This window comes from Mastomys coucha, unplaced genomic scaffold (assembly GCF_008632895.1).
Source record: "Mastomys coucha isolate ucsf_1 unplaced genomic scaffold, UCSF_Mcou_1 pScaffold5, whole genome shotgun sequence".
NCBI lineage: Eukaryota > Metazoa > Chordata > Mammalia > Rodentia > Muridae > Mastomys > Mastomys coucha.
In genome coordinates, this window is record NW_022196911.1 from 90,842,615 (window position 1) to 90,867,614 (window position 25,000).

At 53.9% G+C, this 25,000-nt stretch overlaps 1 protein-coding gene across 1 annotated transcript; it reads left to right on the forward strand.

Annotated features, from left to right (window-relative positions):
- The first annotated feature begins 6,767 nt into the window (after nt 1-6,767).
- Ppp1r9b (protein phosphatase 1 regulatory subunit 9B) lies at nt 6,768-22,910 on the forward strand. The gene is made up of 10 exons (XM_031354460.1): nt 6,768-8,724; nt 12,296-12,428; nt 13,751-13,871; nt 16,334-16,438; nt 17,382-17,517; nt 17,932-18,084; nt 18,167-18,220; nt 20,568-20,797; nt 21,038-21,134; nt 21,322-22,910. Exons 1-10 carry the CDS (start codon nt 7,354-7,356, stop codon nt 21,373-21,375), a joined length of 2,454 nt encoding a protein of 817 aa, XP_031210320.1. The 5' UTR covers nt 6,768-7,353; the 3' UTR covers nt 21,376-22,910.
- The last annotated feature ends 2,090 nt before the right edge of the window (nt 22,911-25,000 follow it).

The following is a 25,000-nucleotide window of genomic DNA, read 5'->3' on the forward strand; positions in this document are numbered from 1 at the left end:
GGGTGGAATAGCAAATGTTGGCCAGATGTGGTCTTGTACAGTTGCTGCTGGTAGGAGGAAGGATGGAGACTCAGCAGCTGTAGAGAACATCTTGGCAGTTACACCCATCCTGAATGGGTTCAGATAAAAATCCCAGGATGTTCTCTGCATCCCTGCCTAGAACAGCAAAAACAAAACAAACCAACAAACAAAAACCCAAACACTGTCAGTAGGTGAACTGGCAACAACTACAGTGTGGTTTATTCAGATGATAAACAGAAATTCAAGCCGGGCAGTGGTGGTGCATGCCTTTAATCCCAGCACTTGGGAGGCAGAGACAGGAGGATTTCTGAGTTCGAGGCCAGCCTGATCTACGGAGTGAGTTCCAGGACAGCCAGGGCTAAACAGAGAAATCCTCTTTCGAAAAACCAAAAAAAGAAAAAAAAAAAAAAAGAAATTCAAATGATCAAATGAGTAAACTACATAAGGATTGCGATGGTTTGTAAACGCTCGGCCCCGGGACTGGAAGGTGTGGCCCTGCTGGAATAGGTGTGTCACTGTGGGTGTGGGTTATAAGACTCTCATTCTAGCTGCCTAGAAGTCAGTCATTAGCAGCTTTCAGATGAAGATGTAGAACTCTCAACTCTAGCTGCACTGTGCCTGTCTGGATGCTGCCATGCTCCCGCCTTGATGATAATGGACTGAACTTCTGAACCTGTAAGCCAGCCCCAGTTAAATATTGTCCTTATCATGTTGCCTTGGTCACGGTGTCTGTTCACAGCAGTAAGACCTTGACTAAGACAGGGACCCACTGTCAAAACTCTTGAGTGGGGAAGATACAAATGGCATCTATAGTATTGCTATTGTTACATACAGAAGCTGTAAAGACTCAGAAAGCACTACTGTTTCATGGACATGCAAATGCATGGGAAAGAGGTAAGATTATGGGCCGATACTTGCCATAGTTTATATAAACCCAAGCAGAACAAGCCAGCCACAAAAGGACAGATTCTGTATGATGCTTACATAAGGTACCTAGAAGAGTCAAGTTCACACAGATACAAGTGGTTGCCAGGGGCAGCAGTGGGAGGGGCCTGGGAATTACTGTGCTGGGAGATAGTTTCCACTGGAGAAGATGGGACACACCTTTGCAGTTTGGTTTGGGCTGGCTCTCTCTCTGTCTGTCTCTCTCTGTCTCTCTCTCCTTCTCCCTCTCCCTCCCCCTCCTTCTCTCTCTCTCCCTCCATCTCTCTCAGACAAGGTCTCTCACTGGCCCGGAGTTGGGCAAGTAGGCTAAACCTGCTGGCCTCTAAGCCCCAAGCATCTGTCTCTGCCTCCCCAGCCCTGGGATCACAAGCATGAGCCACCACTCTTGGTAGGATTTTTCTCTTGGGTTCTGGGGATGGGACTCAGGATCTCAAACTTGTACAGCAAGTACTTTCCTGACCGAGTCATTTCTCTAGCCTCCCAGATTAATATCATTTCTATGGACAAACCTGAAGCAAACAAAATGTCCCAATACTGGCATTTGTAAATGCTGCTGTGATGCAATTCTCTGAATTTTCCTTATTTTCTAGGGAAAATTTCAAACTAACAGGTAAGAAAAAAAAAAGATTAAAAAAGAGTTCAGGGAAGTAGAATTGCTCCCAAATAACAGGATTGTTTCTGTTCCATTCTCGCCTTCCCTCCACCCCCCAGGCTGCTTGAAGAACAAGGGGCTGAGGAGGAAGAGCAGAAGCAGCATTCTGGAGACTGAACCCTGCCAGGTCCCAGAGGACCCAGCAGAGCCTGCTGGAGCCAGTCAGGCTGGAGATGGCCGGCAAAGGCCTATGGGAGAAAGTGATTCTGAAAGTTGTCTCTTCCTCGCACACAGTCCAGAAAGCAGATGAAAAACACAGTTAGCCATCAAAAAAAAAAAAAAAAAACAGAAATGTGAGTTCTTAGCAGTTGGAGTTCCTTGGATTCACTGATGACAAAATGCATTGCCTAATCTTTCTCGTTCCTTCTTTTATTTTTTCCCTTTGACCTCTTGGCATGTCTGTAGAGAGCCCCCTTGGCTACCACTACACTACAACGTGGCAGAATACATATTTACAGGCTGAGCCAGCTAAATATAGGCTTTCCTTTAAAGCACCTGAGGATTTGGAGATCTCTTTGCTGTGTCCCACCCCATCCCCCACCCCTGCCACACACACACACACACACACACACACACACACACACACACACACACGAACTGATGCCTCCCTAGTCTCCAAGAAGCATGTGATCTTTGTTACACAGGGTGCTAGAGTACAGTGTGTGAGACTGATGGGAAGAAAGCCAGTAGCCAGAAAAGTTAACAAAAAAAAAAAAAAAAAAAAAAAGAACAGGCAGTGGCTATCTCCCAGCTGTAGGAAGAAGGGACCCATAGTTCCCCTTGCTGCAGGTGCAGTGACAAGACATTAGGAATAAAAGACCTCTTGGGAAGTTTAGAAGAAAGGTCACCTTCAAGAATTATCTCAGGGCAGGGGTGTAGTTAAGAGAGGTAACATTTTCTGAGCATGCTTGAGGCCCTGGGTTCAGTCTCTACCAGGGCAACAAGAAACGATTCAGAAGGATTTGGAAGAGCCACGGGCAGGAATGCTTATATAGCAGAATTTCACATAATGGACCTTGAAACGAATCTGAGGCCCAGGGTGTCATGAAAATAAGACTCAGGGCTTGGAGAGATGGCTCAGCGGGTAAGAGCACTGACTGCTCTTCTGAAGGTCCTGAGTTCAAATCCCAGCAACCACATGGTGGCTCACAACTACCCATAATGAGATCTGATGCCCTCTTCTGGTGTGTCTGAAGTCAGCTACAGTGTACTTACATATAATAATAAATAAATCTTTCTTTAAAAAAAGAAAAAAAGAAAAAAGAAGACTCAAGAGCTGCAGACACCAGCTCATTCTCAGCCACGTACCTGCCCACGCTGTGCATGCGCACCCCGATACGTGCATGCTCCAATACATGTGCCTTCCGTGGCAGTGGCAGCCTACACTGAGCTCCAGCCTCTCTGCTTTCTACATTCAGGATCTTAGTGCCCTGGGCTGCTCCTTGAGGTTGGTCTATTGTCTCTGGTTTACAAATGAGGAGATCTGGCAAAGTCTTTGAGCTTGGCTGTGGGAGCTGGGGTGGGGGAGTCGTTCTACCAAAAATGGCCTGATTTCAAAGCCTGGTTCCAGCATGTGCCTTGCAGGAAGTAGGAGACACTCAGGGTCATCCGTGGTCAGATTTCAGACATTCAGGTTGAGCGTGTCAGGAACTGAGGAATCCAAAATAACTAGCCCAAGGTCATGGAGCAAATGGGAGGAGCTAGGACTCAATTCAAACCTGCAGAACCCTAGCTGGGACTCTAAACGGTGTGAGCCTGTTGCTCACTCCTTCCTGTTCCCAGGGACTCCGATTCCCCTAGGACTCTAATTCCTCACCACCACCCCACCCAGGCACCAGCACGCTGGGTGAGCTCTCCTGTTTGGAAATGTGGGTACACAAGTATATCCTCCATGGATCCCAGAACTAGCTCAAGGCCCTAGCCAACAAAGGAGAAGAACTGGGGTGAACAGCCAGGGGCAGGGTCTAGATCAGCTTCTTCACTGATGACAGTGGCCAGGAAACAAACAAACAAACACTGCTTTCAGAAGTCCTGTCTCAAAGGCCCTGGGCTGGGATGAGCAGCCAGCCTTGGCACCCGGCCCATGCCTGAGCCCAGGGTGCTGAAGGCCGGGACTTATCGCACATCAGACTCTCTCCACCCGTCTTCATCACCATCTTTGCTGTTACACCTGCCATTTAAAGCCGGCAAGCCTCCAGGCTTGTCATCAAAGAGCACCTTCCGAGAGGGCCCTCATGAGAAACTAGGGCGTTCAGGCCAGGAGAGGGGTAGTTATCACTGCCTGCTGCACTTTCTATCATTTAGCCATTGCTGGGGAGGCTTCTCGTTCCTCTACACAGGGTCATAAGTTTCTAGACTGCTGGCACCTCTCCCAGGCCTCAGTTTATCCCCTGGGAACACAGAGGACATATGTGACTTCTACAAGGTCACCCAGACAATAAGTGGTATAGCCAAGACCTAAAGCCCAGATCCTGGCTTGACACTGGGAACCAGTCCACTCCCCTCTCCAAATAGGACAAAGGAATGGAGGAAACTTCCATCCCAAGACTACCAGGGACACCGGTGATGTTCTACCTGGGGAGACCAAAAGTTTCAAATTACCCTGGGATGCTAAACAGGCGAGAATCTGTGAACATTACAGCCCTGGGGGGAAGGAAAGTTTACCTCAGACAAGCAGGGACAGGATGGAAGTGACACCCCGTGCCCCACCCATCTCTTAGGCAGATTGTGTCGTGCCTGATTCCAAGGAAAGAGTGATGGTGAAGCAGTTACCACCACTCACTCCCTCAACGCTTCAGAAGTTCCAGCTTGGGTGTTCTAGCTATCTAGGAGCCCATGAAATAATAATCTCTACTCATTAGCGGCCGTCACCCAAGCTCCCTGCTCACCGTACTTTCTCACATCCCAAAGCCCTCTAAAGGAGTTTTACTCTGAGAAATCGCTGGACAAGGGAGACCTGAGGGTACCCATAAATCCAGTTCATCCTAAATTTCTGCCAAGGGTGTTGGGAAAGGGGCTAACGGCTGGTTCTCAACCCCTCCTCCCACCTGGCCAGGAGAGTGGGTACAGACCCCTTGGGCTGGGGCCAGTTAAAAATGACTCACCACAAAGGGTGTGGGAGATTCTGGGCAGAACACCCAGGGCCCTCGGCCCTCCCCCAGTCCACGGAGGAACTCTTAAGAACACTGCTCAGACTCCCAACTGGCAATGGGGTGAGCAGAAGGACATCGCCCAACCACCACAGTAGGAGCTGGGGATGTTACACAGTTGCTAAAATGCTTGCCTAGCAGGTAGGAAGGCCTGGGTTAGAGCAACTGCTCAAGCCTGTAATTCCAGCACTCAGGAGGTGGCCGCAGTTGGATCAGAAAAGTTCAAGGTCATCCTTGGCTGAATGTTTAGTTCGAAGCCAGCACAGGATAGTGCAGATCCTTTCTCAAAAAAAAACGAGCAACCAACTGCCACAGTCGGGTTGGGGTGAAGGGCTCAAGCCCCAGACTTGAATTTGAAAACCAGTCCTAAAGCTTGTTCAGGAAAGAAGGCTTCTAAAATGGGTCAGGAGGGGAGAAGGAACCTGGATGGCTTCTTTATACTGCACAGATCCCCAAATGCAGAACTGGGGAGGGATAAGTCTCCTGCCCACTGTGCAAAAACGTAGGGGGCATCCGAAAGCCTGAGATCTGGGTTCATCTCCGGCTCCAGATGAGAGCCAAAAATCTTCCCTCTCCTGGCACACTACCCTAGGGAGCCAGTCCAGTGGTTCTTGGCTCCTCCCCATCCCAATCTTCAGGGTTCCCAGGCGGTTTCCCCACGTCCCATCCCCCACGCACGGAGCTCTTTCGCACGTGCCATGGGTGAGAGTGTCCCACAAAACCCACACACTGAGAACGGAAGGGTAGAGGGTTCCTTCCATGAGCTCGGCCAGGCCAACCGGAGAGAGTGAGAAAACGGGAAGAGGAGGAAGAGGATGGAGGGGGAGAGGGCGGGGGAGGAGGCAGAGGCCGCAGGAAGGCCTGAGATGCAGGAAGCAGCTGGGGAGAGGGGGGGAGGCTTTGTGCCTGAGTTTTTTTTCTGGGTCCTAGTGTCCACCCTGTTCAGTTCCTGGGACTCTACGACGACAGGAGCTCCACATCTAGACCTGAATACTGGATGGATCCTCACTGCTAGATTGGGGAAGGATAACTAACGGGCCTAAGAAGGCCCTTTGTTGTGTATGTGAGGAATGAAGGAGCTCTAAAAAAGCTGAGTTTTCAAGATGGGATTTGTAGGACACAGACACACACACACACACACACACACACACACACACACGCAAACACACTTGCACACAAGTGACCAGAATCCTCTAAGTCCGAGACCCAAAGTAGAACTCTCAATAGGGGAACTTTGGCCTTGGGCCTCTAGAATCATTCCTTCCAACCTTCCCAACAGCTTCCAAACCTTCCTGTTTCAGAGATAGCTTGAAGGCCAGGATTGTATACCTCTCTCTCTCCAAGTGGGTAGGTGAAGAACAGCATCTTAAGACTTCTAAAGGCAAAAGGCAGCTTTGATAATCTCCTGCCATATGGGTGATGTACCCCCCCATCCCCGTCCCTTTCTTCATTTCTTCTCCCGACAGAACACCACAAAGATTACTGGGCCCAAGTTTTACATCCTGAGATGAAAAAAAAAAAAATCCCTATGGGGAGTTGTTAAAAATGAGGAATCCCAGGTCCTGCCCCTGAGATTCCCCTTCAACTTTGGGAAGGAGCTAGAAATATGTGCTTTGATCTAGCGCCCAAAAGTTTTGATGCTGGTAGCCCCGAACACTCTAAGAGGACCTTTAAGCAAATGATCAAGGGCCCTCCCCATAGAACCCCATCACTTTGTGGGAGGAGAAGGCCAGCTCCTGCTGTGGCTAGATGGCTCCCCGCCCCCAGGGTTAAATGAGGGGACGCCTATGTGGGTTGTGAAAAGCCGCCGAGTGTGAGATGGGAGGGTTGAAGAAGAATAGCCAAGGTCCGAGAAGCTGCGGAAGGCTGTCCGCCAAGTATGAGTAGGAGCGACCAGGCGACAGGGTGGAAGGGAAGGGGAGGGCTCACATGCTCCGGCCCCGGAAATCCGATCCCTTTAGGACCCAGTGGTACCAGTCCCCCAGCGGCGGCGGCGAGAAGGGCAGCCGCTCGGTCTCCGGCAGCCGTGGTTCGGGCAGAGCTAGAGAAAGACCGAGGCTCGGGGCGCGGGGGGGAGGGAGGGAGGGAGGGAGGCGCGGCGGAGCGGCCCGGGTCAGCGGAGCAGCCGCGGGCGCGGGGATGCCGGGCACCCCGAGAGCCAAGGCCCCCGGCCGGAGTAGGGGGCGCCTGCGCCGCCAGCGCCGCTGACACCGCCTCGGAGGATGTGAGCCGGTGCCGCGGCCGCTGCTTCGCGGGCTGGGCGCGCGGTCCCAGAGGCTCCAGCCAGCCTCCGCTTCTTCAATTTGGGTGGGGGCGACCGCACCAGGCCGCTAGAGCTTTCGAAGGGGGCTGGCTGTCTTTGGCAGCTTGGTTGGGGGAGGCGACCCACACAGGGCGCTCGGAGATTTTTTTTTTTTTAAAGCAGGGTTAACTGTTTTTTGGCAGCTTGGTTTCTGGGGGACTCTATAGAAGGCCTTTCGGGATTTTTTTCTTTGGGGGGGAGGGGGCGGTGGTCCCGACTTGGCCAGCCGCCTGCTGGAGGGGGGCAGCGGGGAGCGGGGGGATGCGAACCCGGCTCCCCCAACCATGATGAAGACGGAGCCTCGGGGGCCCGGGGGTCCCCTCCGGAGCGCCTCCCCGCACCGCAGCGCCTACGAAGCGGGCATCCAGGCACTAAAGCCTCCCGATGCGCCCGGGCCCGACGAGGCACCCAAGGCGGCCCACCATAAGAAATATGGCTCCAACGTCCACCGCATCAAAAGTATGTTCCTGCAGATGGGCACCACCGCGGGGCCGCCGGGTGAGGCAGGCGGCGGCGCAGGCATGGCCGAGGCCCCACGGGCGTCCGACCGCGGCGTGCGCCTGTCCCTGCCGCGGGCCAGCAGCCTGAACGAGAACGTGGACCACAGTGCCCTGCTCAAGCTGGGCACCAGTGTGTCGGAGCGCGTGAGCCGCTTCGACTCCAAGCCCGCGCCCTCGGCGCAGCCCGCCCCGCCGCCGCACCCGCCGTCCCGGCTGCAGGAGACGCGGAAGCTGTTCGAACGGAGCGTCCCCGCGGCTTCGGGTGGCGACAAGGAGGCCGTGGCGCGGCGGCTGCTGAGGCAGGAGCGCGCCGGCCTGCAGGACCGGAAGCTTGACGTCGTGGTGCGCTTTAACGGCAGCACCGAGGCGCTGGACAAGCTGGATGCTGACGCCGTGTCGCCGACGGTCAGCCAGCTCAGTGCGGTCTTCGAGAAAGCCGACTCGAGGACTGGCCTTCACCGTGCACCCGGCCCCCCTCGGGCTGCGGGGGCGCCCCAGGTCAACTCGAAGCTGGTCACTAAGCGGTCCCGGGTGTTCCAGCCACCGCCGCCGCCTCCCGCCCCGTCGGGGGATGCCGCGACCGAGAAAGAGCGTGGCCCCGGAGGGCAGCAACCCCCACAGCACCGGGTGGCCCCTGCCCGACCTCCGCCTAAGCCGCGGGAGGTGCGCAAGATCAAGCCGGTGGAGGTTGAGGAGAGTGGGGAGTCTGAGGCTGAGTCGGCTCCCGGGGAAGTGATCCAGGCCGAGGTGACCGTCCATGCAGCCTTGGAGAACGGCAGCACCTCGGCCACCACAGCCAGCCCTGCACCCGAGGAACCCAAGACCGAAGTGGTCCCAGAGGAGGAGGTGGCGGCGTCAGTGGCGACGCTAGAGAGGGGGGTGGACAATGGCCGGGCCCCGGACATGGCACCTGAGGAGGTGGATGAATCCAAGAAGGAGGACTTTTCGGAAGCTGACTTGGTGGACGTGAGCGCCTACAGTGGACTTGGGGAGGACTCTGGGGGCAGTGCCCTGGAGGAGGACGATGAAGAAGACGAGGAGGACGGGGAGCCCCCCTACGAGCCGGAGTCAGGGTGTGTGGAGATTCCCGGGCTCTCGGAAGAAGAGGACCCGGCCCCGAGCCGGAAGATCCATTTCAGCACCGCACCGATCCAAGTGAGTGATCCCCCTTGCCTCCCCCCCACCCCCCAGCTGCCCTTGCCACGTGCATGTGGTCGCTCCCGCCAAGACCTCCGTGTTTGGCAGGCTGAGTCAGCCCCTGCCACCCAGCCGGGTTCCCAGAAGTTCCCACAATGAGGGAGGCGTGGGGGAACTTCCAGCTGTTTGTCAGAATGGGAAGGTCTTCAGGTCTGTGATTGTGAAGGTGGCCTGCTGCGACCTGCCCTCAGGTTCCTAACCCCGCCCAGCATCCCTCCCTACTCCACGCCTACTCTGGGACACCTGCTCTCTCTTCCTCCCCCAGACATTCTTTCTTCCAGAAGCTGCCAGAGGCTGGGACTTGGCTGGCCTGAAGGGGTGTGGGACATGTCTTGGGGATACTGTTCCTGCACTTGCCCTGCTGTCAGGACGAGAAAGGTGGGGAGCTTAGGGGCGCTTCATGCTTCTGGATATGTGAGGCTGGCTCTGTCTGGGGTGAGAGAGAGCGAAGCTAGGAACTTCCCCAAACAAAAATACAGAGGAAGGCTGCTCTTCTTCCCTGCCAGTACCCCCACTCCAACTTTGCAGAAGTGAAAGAAGGAAGCAGACTTCTTCAAGGATGAGCTGGACCATGGCCATGTGACTGGGGCTGGGGGAAAAACCCTACACCTTAGGGTCTGTGCTGGGCCAGCTTCCCATAGCCAGGGTTGCACAGGAAAGGGGCATGCATGATCCTTGAAGGAGCAGGCCCTACAGGAAGAGGGCGGTGAGCCTGGAAGTTCCCCTAAGGTGCTTCACAGGCTGTCATGCCTGTCGCCTTGGGAATCCTACCTCTTTCCATATTCTCTATGTACTTTAAAAGAGGCTGGGGGCTTGCTCTGGGGACGGGGGAGTTCAGCCCCCCCTTTCTCTAAGACCACTATTGGTGATTGGCTTGTGACCTGTGCCAGCCAGTGCTTTGAGATCCTCTGAGTAGTGGTGGCAGAGAAAAGATGTCCCCTGGGGAGAATTAAGAACAGGAGACCACTCCCATTTCCCACTGCCCTGGGAGCCCAGCAGGCACAGCTCTGACTTTTCTAGCTTTTCTTCCCTAACCAAGCTCTACTGAGTTTAGCACCTGGCCTGCCCCAGTGTGAGGCTACAGCACCAAGGATTTTCCTTGGCCTAGGCCCTGCTCCGTCTTGCCCTCTGGAGCCAAACCCCATGTGTTTGCTTGCAGTTTCCATAGTTACTTCTGGACACCAAAGCTGCCCAAGTTTCTCTCACTCTCCGCCTCCTCCTTTCCCCCAGGCCAGCACAGGTCCAGAAGGTTAAGGGTGGCCAGCCTCTCCCCACTCCCTGCCTGGGGGGTTGGAAGCCTCGTCCATGCCCTGTCCCCTGTGAAGGCAGTGGGATCCATGAAGGAGTGGAGGCTGTCGGGAGGGTGTTAGAGGCAGTTGGTTTGTGAACAGCCCCATGCCCTCATGGAGAGAGAATGTGGTCTGGGCCTCTGTCTATATCTGACGCCTTACCCTGATTTTTTAGTAAAAAATAGCACATGATTTGGAGCAGTGCTCTGGACTCCCTGGTGACTCCAAAGCAAGCTGGCCACTAGCGTGAGAGCCAAGGCAGTACAGACACTCCACGTGTCTGACTTTTGGCCTTACTGGGCCTTTCGTCCTCCTCCGCCTGGCCAGGGCCCCAGACTTTTTTCTTCTGCCACCTCTACACTGATTGTGAAGCCAGGGTTCTCTGCCCCTCCCTGACCCAGCTGTCACTGTTATGGAGGCCGGGGTATCTATCTGCTCAGGGCAGAGGATATGATTCCAAACTGTCAGCCAAGGAGATACCTGACTGAACTCAGGACCTTCTGGTAGGAGGAGTGGCTGGTGGTCCCAGGCCGCTGAGCCTGAGGCCTGGGATTCCCACGGGGGCAGGATGTAAAAGGTGAACAGGTTGTGGGCAGGCGACAAGGCACAGATCAGGCCCCCAGAGTGTTTGGGGGTTCAGAGTGGTGTGTGTGATGGGAAGTGGAGATGGGCTGGGGAACACTGTCTCTGGGCACAGGGGAAACGCCAGAGGCCTCAGGAGAAGAGATGGGACAAGGCCAGTTTGCTGACCTAGGCTTATGCCCTTCTTTGTCCTAAAGCTTGGAACACCTTTGCAATAGGGAACTAAGTCACTAGTGACCCACCTACCACGGCCCATCTAGAATCTGGTGCTGCCCTGCTACGGTGACCTTGGGTAATAGATTACAGGTGGAGTAGAGAGTCTGTTGCTTCAAGGCTGGGACCGCTGGCCAGATGTTAAGGAGCAGTCCGTTGGCCACTGCATAGTAGCTGGATGAGCACGAAAGTGTCCGATACAGTAGAGCCAAGGGCTTTAGCTAGGTGAGCACGTTAACCCCAGCTGTGCTGCTGGCTGGTCCTAGACGTGTCCTCTACCTCCCACCATGACAGTGAACCTCTGTGAGGAGACTGGAGGTTTGGGTGACATTCAGTAAGCCCCAACAAAGGGGTAACCCTACCTATAGGGTACCCATGAGCATGCTCCTAGAGCAGAGCAGGCCCTGGCACGGGTCTTGCTGGAGGTGGTGTCTTCCTCTAACCCTTCTGGCCTATCCAGCTGATAAGAGCTGCCTCTACCTCTCCTGCCCCCACTTGACTTCAAGCGATGCCAACCTAGCTGGCAGTAAAGCCATAAAACAAAACAAAAACAAAACAACCCACCACAGTTCCTCCCAGTGAGCATCAAGTACCTACAAAGCCCGTCTCCTCCTCTTCACTGAAGAGGTCAGAGATAGACAGAAGGAGAGAGACAGCAGAGGGGCACAGGGACCGCTGTGCAATGATCGGTGGTCCCTTTAGGGCCCCAGTCCTGGGGCCTATGCCTGGCTCTTCTGGTACCTGTGGACAGGGGTATTGTTCTTCAAGGACACAGTTCTGGCTCATGGGAGGGCCATGGGGCTCCGCTTCTCCCCCACTCTTGCTCTCTGAGGCCTACCTGAGATTTAAGGGCCTTCCCTTCTCCATGGCAGTAGAATGCGACTCTCTGCTTCCGCCCCACCCCTCTGTGGCCATGCATTTCACCATCTGGGCAGGGAAGGGCCCTGGTGCCTTTGCCTCTTGCCTCCTTGCCTCCTTGCCTCCTTCTTCCCTCCCCCTCCCCCTCCCCATCTGGCATCCTCCAGTGGCTTCTCCATCCTTCCTCCCCTGCTCCTCCTCTTCCTGTCTTCTGCTCAGCCCGTACCTCCTCTCTGTCTTTGTGTCTACCCTCAGCTGTCTGGCTGTTAGGTCTTGTCTCTTCCTTTCTCCCTGCCCTGGTATTGGAGATTCGCACACCTTGCGGTCTCCCCCGGAGTGTCCATCTGGACCTCCCCAGACTATTCCATGTGGAATGGATCTTTTGCGCTCTTGCTCCTGGGGCTCTAGAACTAGGAAGCCCTTTTGCTGGGAACTGGATTCCTTGTGAGATTAGGGTAAGGGAAGGGCCTCAGGACAGATGGTTGGTTGGTCATGGGGCTTCAGGCAACTCAGCTGGCCCAAGGGCTCTCTCTCCTGCCAATGTGCTCTTGGGCTCCTACGGACCTCTGAGACCTGCTCCTCCCCAGGTATTCAGCACCTACTCCAACGAGGACTATGATCGACGCAATGAGGATGTGGATCCCATGGCAGCCTCTGCGGAATATGAGCTAGAGAAGCGAGTGGAGAGGTTGGAGCTGTTTCCTGTGGAGCTGGAGAAGGGTGAGAGACCAGGCCAATCCAAGGCACACACTGGGGTCTTCCCTGGTGCTAGCCTCTGCCGTGCCATCCTGCGGTACCCACACGCTAGGCTTCTTCACTCTAGCACCTCCTTGCCTTTCTTGGCACTCCTTGTCCACACAGTAGCCACCGGTGTCTCCAGTGTATTGCCAAGGGATGATACTAGGTGGACACATCTCCTGAGTACTGTGTGGGTGGTCCTAGGCTATGTTGGAGGCACAGAAACAGGTAAAAGCAGGCTCCCAGGGAGACGGCTCCTCTAACTTGAGCCTTCTGTGCCATCATATGTCTGACAGAGCCTCGATAAGGGAGTACACCCTAAAGTGAGCTCTTCAAAGCTGAGCTTTAAAGAGGAGCCATTTGGAAAGTGGGGCTGAACAGAGAGGTCCACTCGGCATAGGATGAATGCGTGGCCAGGGTGGCATGGACCACGGCAAGAACATGGTCATTTCCAAGAGGGACTGGGAGCTATTGTAGGGATGGGGAAAGCTATTCTAGAAATTCACAGTGTCCAGGCAGTGGTGGTGCATGCCTTTGGGAGGCAGAGGCAGGCGGATCTCTTGAGTTCTAGGTCAAACTGGTCCACAGAGCGAGTTCCAGACAGCCAGGCCCTCACAAAGAAACCTTGTCTTGGGGGTGGAGAGAGAAAGAAAAGAAGGAAGGAAAAAAAAAACAGAGAAAGATCACTGTGGCATAGGTACAAGGAGGGGGTCATAGTGGATAATGACCTCCCATGGTGGGGTCAGCAATTGCTTAGTGGAAGTGGATGCACCGGGCAGGAACAATCAACAGTGCCTGGTGGCCACTTGACCTAGCGGAGACCGGACCTGGGAGAGAGAGGAATCTGAATGCTTCCCAAGCCTGGTATCTCGTCCTCAGGGAGCATTCATGGGGAAGGTCATATGTTTGGATGCTAGAGGTCCATGGGTCAGGCAGGGCAGGTGTAGGTAGGCAATGGGTATCCATGTTTGGTCAGTGAAGCTCTGGGCTTAGAGAAGAGTAATTAGAGAAAAAAGGCTCAGGGCTAAGTCCTGGCTCAGTCCCCATCCCAACCACACACCCTTATCTGTATACACAATAGTCTGCCACACCCTGGCCACACCTCACACACCCTGCTGCCTGTTGGATAGGGCAAAGGGCAGGAAGTAGCCCCTATGGGTTAGCCTGGCAAAAGGGAGGTGGTTGGAACCATAGTTCTTTCCCACCATGGGGTGACTCCTAAACTTGGGGAGTACTTATGAAAAGGAATGGGTATAGGGTAGAGGATTCCTGCCAGCCATGGCTTCTCCCCTTCTGCCTCACAGACTCTGAGGGCCTGGGCATCAGCATCATTGGCATGGGCGCTGGAGCCGACATGGGCCTGGAGAAGCTAGGTATCTTCGTCAAGACTGTAACTGAGGGTGGTGCGGCCCATCGGGATGGCAGGTACCGTCCTCCTTCGGCTCCCTCTCCCCTCTTTTTACTCTCTTCCCCATCCTTCCACTCCCTTCCCCAGGTCTCTCTTGGCAGTCATCATCTGGGGTTGGGGGGGCGGCAGCCTCTGGGAGGCCTGTGTGTGTTGTGTGTGTGTGTCTTTGGATGTTCACAGAGCACCGCTGTGCAGGTGCTGTGCCAGGCATTGGGGTGACAGCCGCGAACAGATGGAAGCCCTCCTCAGGGCCCCACACATTCAGGGGAGGGGGAGAGGTGCGAAGCTATACCTAGTACGGTGTGTACTGGCTTAGGGGGTGTGTTGGCCCTAGTAGGAAGAACACGGGCTGCGTGTCTGGAATAAGGCTTCCCATTTCTTTCACTTAACAAATACTGAGGGCCTGACTCGCACTGGGTTGGTGCCAGGCCCTAGCAGTCAGGGTAGAGGGCCTTACCCTCGGAAAGCAAACAGTGTAGTAAAATAGACAGATACCAGACAGAACAAACACACTGGATGAGTGGGGAGGGATATATGAAGGCCCAAAGTAGGAGGGCCTAGCCGGGAGTGGTGTTGCATGCCTTTAATAACAGCACTTGGGAAGTAGAGGCAGACAGATTTCTGTGAGTTCGAGGCCAGCCTGGTCTACAAAGAGAGTTTCAGGACAGCCAGGGCTGTTACACAGAGAAACCCTATCTCAAAACACAAAACAAACAGTAAAGTAGGAAGACCTGGCCACTCTGACGGGGTGGGCTTCTTGGGAGAAGTGATATTGAAAGAGCTGACGGCCAGGCAGGAACTAGCAAGGCCAAGTGGGTATATAAAAGGTTCCTTGTAGCCAGGTGGAGTGGCTTCAGCCTTTAATACCAGCACAAGGGAGGCAGAGGCAGGCGGATCTCTGTGTTTGAGGCCAGCCTGGTCTACAGAGTGAGTTCTCGGATAGCCAGGAGTACATAGTAAGATCCTGTCTTGAAAAGCAAAACAAAAATAAATAGATAAATAGAAATAAAAGGTTCCTTGTGAACACAGACGTCGTGCATGCAGCCCTAGCACTCTGCCAATTGAGCTGTGTGTCCCCAGCCTGAGTGGAAGGGCTGCCAAGTGGAAACCCGTGGGGCGGGAATGTAGATAGCCAGGGATGCAGAGATGGATAGAATCGGGCTAGTAGTGGCTGTGTTCTGGAGTTGAGGCTGCTGGTTGTTTGTGCATAGGTGTGTGCCAGTGTGGAACATCTATGGTGAGAGGCCTGAGGTTCTGTAAGTCTGAAGGCTTTCGGAGGGCACTAGAGCTCTGGCATCCAGGCTCCTTTCTGCCAGGTTTTCTGTTGTGCGTGTTACAGGGGGAAGAAGTGGGAACGGCTATAAGGCTTTCCCTCAGGAAAGCTGTGAAGGGTTGACACCCACACCCCCTCCATGTGCCAGGCATGAGTGGTGAGGGCTGGGTTACTGTAGGATCATGTTAAAGGCATGGGTGCCCAATTCAGAGGGCTTTCGCCTGCCGTGGTGTAGGTGGCCTGAAATCAGCAGGGACAGAAAGGGTGGCATCCTTCCTGGCACTTCCTTCCCTTTCCAGAGCGTGGCCACTCCTGCCTGTTTGCTAGCACAGCAGGTATGTGAGCGTCACAGGCTGGTGAATGTGGCCTGTAAGAGGGAGAAAACTGCTTGTCTCAGGCATTCTCTTCATTTCCACCTGAGGCCCCAAGAGGCTCAAAACCTCCCAGGAGGTGGAGAGTTGAGGAAGAAGGTATCCAAATCTTCCCCTATCTTCTGCATCTAGCCCTCACAGGCTAGGCTACCACCCCAAATCTGCTCCCGTGGGGCGCCCAGAACCGCACCCCGCCCCCCAGCTAGATTGTGCTGGAGTGTGCAACTTTGCAGATGTGGATTGGTGTGTGAGCAAGAGAGGACCGTCCTTGGGTCCAAGGCATTTTGGGTGGACATTGGGGTGGTGGCATATGTCATGTAAAATGAGCTCTGAGCAGGTCACATCACCCTGTTGAGTATGCCTGGAGACAAGAGTATAGTTGTTACAGGAAGTATACCAGCAACCTTTCCTGGTCCTGGATAACGGCTCAGTGTTACCTGGCTCTCTGTGTTCTCCAGTACCTTTTCTGGCTCTCTGTGTTCTCCAGTACCTTTTCTGGCTCTCTCTGTTCTCCAGTACCTTTTCTGGCTCTCTCTGTTCTCCAGTACCTTTTCTGGCTCTCTCTGTTCTCCGGTACCTTTTCTGGCTCTCTCTGTTCTCCGGTACCTTTTCTGGCTCTCTCTGTTCTCCAGTACCTTTTCTGGCTCTCTGTGTTCTCCAGTACCTTTTCTGGCTCTCTCTCTGTTCTCCGGTACCTTTTCTGGCTCTCTCTGTTCTCCAGTACCTTTTCTGGGAACCTTGTTGGGACTGAGCCTTGAATTTCTGGTGGCAAGAGTTCACCTTTACCCCAGCTCCTGTCCTGTCATGGCCCCATAACAAATGTCACTTTCCCTAGGATCCAAGTGAACGACCTGCTGGTGGAGGTGGATGGAACAAGCCTGGTGGGAGTGACCCAGAGCTTTGCAGCCTCTGTGCTTAGGAACACCAAAGGCCGAGTACGGTGAGAGTCAAGAAAGGGTACATCCAGAAAGCTAATCGTCTCGGCACCAGGTCCCTGCCTGGGGAATTGTGCCTGCAGCCCCTGCCAGGCCTGCCTTCCCGTGATCCCTGGCTGCTGTTTGCCACTGGGACTCAGGCTTCCAGACTCCTTGTTCATCCACGTTCTCCTCTCAGTTTATTCTCCTCTGCTTCTGCCTCTGGCTCACCTATTGAAAACCAAACTAGCTTCTGCCACCTAGAGCTTCATCTCAGGCCTGCCCCATGTCCTGTCAGTAAGGCTGTTCCAGTAAACAGAAGTCTGTGTGCACCTCCTGCAGGACACCTGGGGACTGCTGCCTGCCCCACTTTTAGAGGGGCACTGCCCCCAGGAAAGGGTGTTGGAGAGAAACAGGATGTGGGTGGCTGGGGAGAGGAGGAGCTGGTGCCTGGAAGCCCCACTGTTTCCTCCCCGTGCTAATCTGTAGTTGCCATCACCCTGCCCCTTCCTGACCAGGGGCTTGGAGCGCACCCAAGACACACCTCTACAGTCTATTCCCCATCCCCTACGATGATGGGTCATTTTGCCCACTCCTGTGCTTTTGGTTTGGCTTGGCTTGGTTTTGTGGTTGTTGTTTGTTTGTTTGGTGGGAATAGCTCCTATGTCAAAAGCCCCTGAGCCCATGTTCCCTGTAGCCCAGCACAAAGCATGGTTGACAGCTCCTTCCCACAGCTGGCCAGGAGGGCTAGCAGGTCTCCCTGCTTCTCCTGGTAGGCAGCCATGTGAGAGTCCCAGCTCCCCTATTCATTATTAATTCTACAGCTTCTGGACTCAGGCTCTCAGTTCACCTCCCCTGGGAGGGCCTATGTTTGGAGGGAGGGCCCCACACAAGGAGGGCAGTGGCATTCCCAGCTGTAGCCGGGCTGGGATGACGCCAGAATGACAGATGACTCTGGTGCCCCTGCAGGTTCATGATTGGCCGGGAGCGGCCTGGAGAACAGAGTGAAGTGGCCCAGCTAATTCAGCAGACCTTGGAGCAGGAGAGATGGCAGCGGGAGATGATGGAGCAGAGATACGCCCAGTATGGAGAGGAGGATGAGGAGGTAGGGCCGTGACTGCCCTCTGGTGGTTAGATGAAGCAGTGCCGTCATTTGCCTCAACTACTTTTTTCAGACTTGGTAAAACAAAAAGCAAAAGCAAAACAACAAAAAAAAAAAAAAAAAAAAAAGCCCCAGGGGAGCTTATAGTCTGAGAGAGAAGCAGACCCTCTCCATCACAGAACCCTGGTCAAACGGAAGAGTCCCACTCTGTCTCCCTATAACTAGAAGGAAAACAGTCCTCGCTGAGTCCTTACTCTGGGGGCAGGGTGCCCTAATCTAGGGAACTGTCCTAGCCATGGAGACTCCCTGGTTTGTTCCCAGTCCAACATGAGCATACTGTTGCCGGTCTCCAGCCTGGCAGCGGGGTTGCTGAGGGAAATGGAGTAGATGGACCCACATTGTTGCATCCCTCCACAGACAGGAGAGTATGCCACTGACGAAGATGAAGAACTGAGCCCGACATTCCCAGGGGGTGAAATGGCCATCGAGGTGTTTGAACTGGCAGAGAATGAGGACGCGCTGTCCCCCGTGGAGATGGAGCCCGAAAAGCTGGTGCACAAGTTCAAGGAGGTTGGAAGAGGGGCCCTGGGGCAGTGGGGGAAGGCAGGTGGGCAGCTGGCCCTAGGAGCTGAGTGCTACCGTCTGTCTGCAGCTCCAGATCAAGCATGCTGTCACTGAAGCAGAAATCCAGCAGCTGAAACGGAAGGTGAGGTTGTGCGTGCTCATGTGCATGTGACTGCATGCTGAAAAGCCGGGCTGAGAGCTGGAGGAAGGGGCTCTGCCTTCACACAGGCACCCCCCCTAACATATGCTAGTTCACCATGGGCTACTGTGAGACCCAAGAATATCAGGATTGAGAGCCCAAGAGCTTTGGCCCATCTGTTCCACTATTCATTCACTGGGTCTCTTTCCCCTCATATGTAAAGCGTGTTATAAAAGTATAGAGCTATGTAGAGAAGAAGCCAGTGAGACAATACATGGAAATCTGCAGCGAATCCAGAAAGTCTGCAGCCTGTTTCAGGGTCAGTGTTCAGTCAAAAGTCAGTATCAGCAATTCCCATGTTGATGAACCAAGTCTTGCTCTTGGTGTCTGTGTTTACTGCTCAGCACACATCCACTCTGCACAGGCTCTGAGATAAGATAGAGGCTAGAGGCTTTTTGACACAGCGGTGCATACAGTAACACATGCCAGCCTGAATCCGCAGACCCATTCACTCAGACACCTACACACCCTGTCTGCACAGATATGATTTCCAGACACTATGATTGATTCTGTCAGAGGCATTGGCCTTAGTAGGTAGACCCACTCTGTCCTTGAGGTCACAGAAGCACACAAACATGACCACTGTTAGGGCCACCTGGCCTAGGAAGAGTGTCAGAGGACATGTACATTTTTACCTGGGCCAGCAGCACACATGCTTGTACTCACAGCACCAGCTGGTGACACACATGGCTACTGTACATGCATACCAGATGCTTACAAGCACATTGGGTACCCACACGCTCCCAGGCATTGTAGACACACAGATTTCTATATATTGAAGGAGTCCCAACTCCCACGGGGTTTCTGGGATAGTAGGAGAAACCGATCTCCAGAGGCCATGAAAATGTAGTACAACAGGAATGCGTGTGTCTTCTCCCACAGAGATGGAGGAAGGTAGGGGATAGGTGTCCAGGGCAGAGCAGGAGTGTCCGGGTGGGAGCTTGCAGGCTGGCTTTGGAAGGAGGCCGGCAGGATATCGTAGCTGGGAGAGGTGAAGAGGCAGCTGGCTGGTGGGAAAGCTAGAAAACAACATTGTATGGACCTCACCCTTCGAGAACTGTAGCCTTGGTTCTACAGGCGTGGAGCTGTAGACCCTAGAATTTTTTTTAGAAGTTCACCACCTAGGAGATGGGAAGGGGATTTGGAGATAAAAAGGACTTGAATATGGACAAACTGGTTAGAGGCTCTGGCGAGGCTGTAAGGGTAAATCAGAGTACAAGAAGGGCCAGACAACAATTCTTTTTTGTTGGGGTGTGTTCTCGGGGCATGAAGCAGACGGTGGGGCACAGGTGGTTTTCATGCTCAGAAAGCAAAGAGGCATCCAACTGACAGACATCTAAGGTAACTTCTAGCCGGCTAAGGCCACTCAGGCACAGTTGTGAGCAAAGGCAGAATGGATCCTCGTCCTTGTGAGTCTTACGCATCTGCATACTGTAGTAAGTGTTGTTACTACCTGAGCCTCTAGATCAGGAAGGACCCCATCCCATTGCAGGGCAGGGGATGCTGCTCTGCTGAAGTCCCAGCAGGCTTTTCTGGGAAACTGATACACAGCAGGCATACAGGGAGATGGGGCATTCCTAGCAGAAGGAAGAGTGCCTGCAAAGGCACTGTGGCAGGTGCGAGCCTCTACAGGAAGGCTTGAGGTATCCAGGCTCAGAAAGCACGAGGTGTTTGCAGCAAGTAAGACAGAGGGACAACCAGAACCCGTTGGGACTGCTGTGGGACAGCAGCACCTTCCACCAGGCAAGTAGGTGAAGAGAGCAGGCTCAGATGGGGAAGAGTGATATTTGGGTCATGGTGTCTCTGAAAGGCTGTGAGGTCGGGCTAGATTAGGTGCAGGATCCTGCAGGAGCTCAGGATTTAAGGCTCTGTGCATAGAGGTTCTGTGTCTTGAGGATACTGAGAAAAGAATGCAGACTGAGCTATCAGGAATCCAGTCCCCTGGGAGCTGGAAAGGGGCTGGATTATTCAAGAATCTCCAGGGATAGGGACTGGTCAGCAAACCAGGGCTGCAGAGGGCGGGCGCAGAGCTGGTGGTGACTGTCTTTCATATCTACCATCTCACTAGCCCTGAGGCATGTCACTCCCACTTTCTGGATAAGGCAGAAGTTGCTAATTGGTGGTGACTCATGGGTGCCTGCTACAGCCCCTAGCAGAACTCTAAGGTCCTCCTCGGAGAATTAGTAGTTGGGAGCCAGTTGGCTCTACGGGTGCCAGGAATCCTTAGAGGCTGCTGGTTCCAGGGCCTCACTCTGGTCCCCTCCAACCCAGGGCTGCTCTTTCTTCACAGTTGCAGAGTCTGGAGCAGGAGAAAGGGCGCTGGCGGGTGGAGAAGGCCCAGCTGGAGCAGAGCGTGGAGGAGAATAAGGAGCGGATGGAGAAACTGGAGGGCTACTGGGGTGAGGCCCAGAGCCTGTGCCAGGCTGTGGATGAGCACCTGCGGGAGACTCAGGCCCAGTATCAGGCCCTGGAGCGCAAGTACAGCAAGGCCAAGCGTCTCATCAAGGACTACCAGCAAAAGTATGTGTCAAGAATTTTGGGTCTGGGCCTAGGCAAGTTGAGAGGCCTTTAGTGGTAGTCCCCACCCCCCACCCTCAGCCTTCCTCCAGCTGAGGAGGGAGACAATGAACACGAAGTTAGAGGGCACCATGATGGGGTACCAGACACAGGCCTTAGAAGCCTTGGGAAAGCCTGCTCTCTCCCTGGACGAAAGCCACACCATACATCCTAACCCACCATCTGTTCCTTGCCTCTCTCCAGGGAGATTGAGTTCCTGAAAAAAGAGACCGCCCAGCGTCGAGTCCTGGAAGAGTCAGAGCTAGCCAGGAAGGAGGAAATGGACAAACTTCTGGACAAGGTAGAGCCCTGGGCAGCCAACAGAGGGAGTGGCATGGAAGCTGGAATCTAGCACTCACTCAGTCGATGGTGTTTGGGAAGGGTTGTGGTGCTGGCTGGGAGCTCAGGGTCATTGCCTAGGGTTGGGGTGAAGTTACAGGATCTGTGCTGAGTGGCCAGGCCTGAAGCCACCTCTCTTTGTTCTCTAGATCTCAGAACTGGAAGGAAACCTGCAAACACTGAGGAATTCCAATTCTACTTAACAGGAATAACTCCTTGACTGGACAATAATAATCCCCTCCCATTATCCTTACCCCCTGTCCTCAATCCCCACCCTCCCCCTACCAGCCTGGGGACAGGTGCCCCGACTTCCCCTACTCCTCCACCCCACCTCCCCCAGCTTCAGGGACCAGAGGGCCCATATTACAGGCCCCTTTAGGGTGGCCAGGGCAGACAATGCTGGCTGGAAGAGTGGCCTCCTTGCCCAGTGGGGCTGAGGCGCAGAGGCCGAGAGAAGCTAAGAGCTGGCCTGGGTGGTGGATGGACACAAGGACCTGCAGACCAAACTGCCAGACTTTATAACCTCCAGCCTGTGTCTCTGGACCGGAGTGGAGCTGGGGCTCTCCCAGCATCTCACCACTTGGAGGCTGCTCCCTGCCCACAGGGTCCTTACGGCCCCTGGGCCTCTTGACTTGAGATTCTCCGTTCTTGGTCCTTTCCTCTTCCCTATCATTGTGCTGTCTGTTGCATTCTGGCCTCCTGCTTGGAGGGGTTGCCTCAACATCTCCTACCCCTGCTCCCCGTCCCAGGAGGGATAGAGCCCACCCTTGAGCTGGAGGCTAGGCCTGGTCCTGCACTGATTTCTCTTGTATCCTTCAGGGGGAGGTGAGTGGGAGTAGGGGAAAGGGTAAGTCCAGAACACCTGGAATGGAGCTCGCCTTTCCTAGGAAGGGCAATGGCTCTCAACTTCTCCTTGTGCCTCCCCTCTCCCAGGTGCCAAACAGCCATAGGCCTCCTCCTGGAACTGCCCTGAGGCCTCTCTGGGGTTCCGGTTTCCTTGGTCTAGCCCAGGAATGCCAGGAGGGAGGGAGGTCAGCTTAGGTGGTGTGCCTGCAGAGCTCTCCCTGGGGAGCTAGGCCCTGCTCAGGGCCACACCTGGAAGCCTTGTATTACCATCAAATAGACTCGGCCTCCCCTCCACTCCCCCACTGTTTGCCAATGTTTTCACTGGAGGGCAAAATTTTACTAATCTTTTTGGGGACCAGAGCTGCTTGCTGTCAGCCTGCTTTCTAAGTGAAATTGACTCAGTTTCCCCACTTTAACCCCAAATTGGGGCTTGGACCAAGGGAGGTGAGACCCCCTCAGGTACCCTCCCCTTTCACAATCCATCTCTTGCCACTTCCACACACCACCCCTGCCCTAAGCCTAAGTTTTTGTTCTTTTTTTTCTTTTTAAGACAACCTAGCTCTATCCTTTTCGGTTTCTCCCAGTCCCCTGTAAATAGACCATGCCATCAATCAGTATTTCTTGCCCCTCTCTTCCGCCCCTAGACGTGCCCCAACTCCCCAGAAAGAGCTGGCTGTCACTGTGCCCGGCCCCTGCACTTCACCCAGGCAGATGGAGGGGGTGGAGCCGGGTGGGCGGGCCCTCGATGTACTTCCGGTTTTGACCGGCAGCGCTCCTGCCCCGCCCTTGGAGGACCCCGTCTCTGTATATAATATATATATGTATGTATTGTTCCTGGTTTTGTACGGACCATGCCCTCTGTCAGGTCGTCCCCATAAAAGCAGCCCCCAGAGCCTCGCTGCCTGGTTTCTTGATGCGCTGGAGTGGGGAGGGAAAGGGATGCCAGAGGGTCCTCTCCTTTTCCTAATTTTGCACAGGATCAAGAGAGGATCTTAATGCTGCTAGTTCAGTACTCCGACTCCAGCAAACTCACTTGCCACCATTCCTCGGTTTTCTTGTGCTTTCTAGACGGTGTCTTTTAGGTCTGGTTTTCACGAGGTCTTTAGAGTAAACCAGGGGGATGGGCTGAATACAGCGAAAGCAACTCCCCTCCCCTGAAAAACTGAACAATCTGCAAGACCCCAGAGGTCTCCTACGAAGTACCAAGAGGACCGAAGATTTCCTAGGAGATAACTTGTCAGAGCATTGTCCTCACGGTCAAAGAAAATCTTTGGCCCTCCTGAGTTGGCTTGAGCGGCCCCATGTAGTCCTAGCTGCCCCTTAGCTAGCTCTCAGTTCCAGGGACAAGTTTTGGTGAGTCCCAGAAGTGAATTTGTAATGAGACTTCTGCAGTGCAGCCTTTTCTTGTACTGATCCTGAGAAGCATATATGTTCAGTGGCTCGGGGTGGTGTTGGGGATGACTCTCATCTTCCCTTCTCTGATAAGAAACAAAAATCCCAGTCTGCAGGCTCTTTGGTCACTTTGGTTAACCCCTGACACATCAGAGATGAATGCCACTAACAGCCTGGGGGAGCCACTCCCTATTAGCTAGTTCCATTGCAGAACTTGTTCCTGTCAGACCAAATAATAGCTTCCTGTTATCTACCCTCAAAACCGGTTCTGCACCTCAAGGCCATGCAGGACCTGTCCAGCTTCGACACCTACTTTAGGATCATCAGAAAACTAGCAATGGTGGTGGCCTCTCAGTGCGTTTCCTCTCACCAGATCATCCTTGGGACATTGGGAGGCTAGGGAATACAGGTAGATCCAGGGGTGGCTGAATCCCATGATAACAACTTCCCAAAACATGAAGACTCAGGTCATCAAACCTAGGTGAGAAGTCCCTACCCAGGAATCCTTGCCAAGAAACGAAGCAGCTTGCACTTCCTGGGTCCTGGGGAGACAAATGTGGGGTTTCTAGTACCAGAACCTACCTCATCTAGGGGACCTTTCCTAGATGGTCCAAGGAATGGTTGAGTGGTACTTTGTGTTTAAGTATTGAGTATGTTATATGGCTGGGCACCTTGTGTATGTCTTTTGGGGAGTTTCTCAGGCCTGAGCTGTGACTTACCCATGAAATATGTTCATTTGGGGGCCTCTCAAGTGGTTTGGGGGGAGACTGTGGTCATATTAATTCCATCAATAGAAGTAAATAATCCATTACCATCATCCATTGAGCTACGGGAGCATGGGTAGATCTACCATAACCCAAGCATGTGCTGCAGAGGAGATCAGGTAGGTTCCCCCCCCCCCCGCCCCCGTATCTCAGCACCTTAGGCCTGATTAGGAAAAGGGTTCCATTCTAGCATTGGAAGACACACACACACACACACCCTAGAATTAACCCTGAGCCACAGTTCTCAACTGCTGGGCCGAGACCCCCTTCCCAGAGATCACTTAAGACCATCTGAAAACAAATATTTACATTATGCTTCATAAGTAGCAAGATTATGGTTATGAAGTAGCAACAAAAATAATGTTATGGTTGGATGGCACCACACCATGAGCAAATGTATTAAAAGGCTGCGGCATCAGGAAGTTTGAGAACCATTGCCCTAGAAAGTGTCTGTGTGCACAGGTGGACGCCAGCGGCATCGTCTCCTCCATGTGAACCTACAGTCTAGCCAGACTTTCAGCAGATTCCATGTCTATCCAGAGGTCCTCCAGCTCTGGGATGCTCTGAGCCCCATTGATACTGTCCCCATCACAGTTCTTGGGAACTCTTGGCTCAACATGCTGCTGCCCACGGGCCCTTGGCCGTGGCCCATTCCCATAAGCCATCAGGAGTACTCATCTCTCCAGACTCTACTACGCTAAGTTCTGGGCTCTCTCCAAGGTCACCACTTACTCCTAAACAAGTCACTTTCTTTTTGTGAGTGTGTGGCCTATGTACCTTAAGAGGATAAGAGAAACCCCTAACTTAGAGGTTTATTGGGAGGGTG

What these genes read in the sequence shown, in the direction of transcription:
- Ppp1r9b (XM_031354460.1), top strand. Translation starts at nt 7,354, where the DNA reads ATGATGAAGACGGAGCCTCGGGGGCCCGGGGGTCCCCTCCGGAGCGCC. An exon ending in TCAGCACCGCACCGATCCAA is followed by an intron (nt 8,725 to 12,295) that starts GTGAGTGATCCC and finishes GCTCCTCCCCAG; the next exon opens with GTATTCAGCACCTACTCCAA. An exon ending in TGGACAAACTTCTGGACAAG is followed by an intron (nt 21,135 to 21,321) that starts GTAGAGCCCTGG and finishes TTTGTTCTCTAG; the next exon opens with ATCTCAGAACTGGAAGGAAA.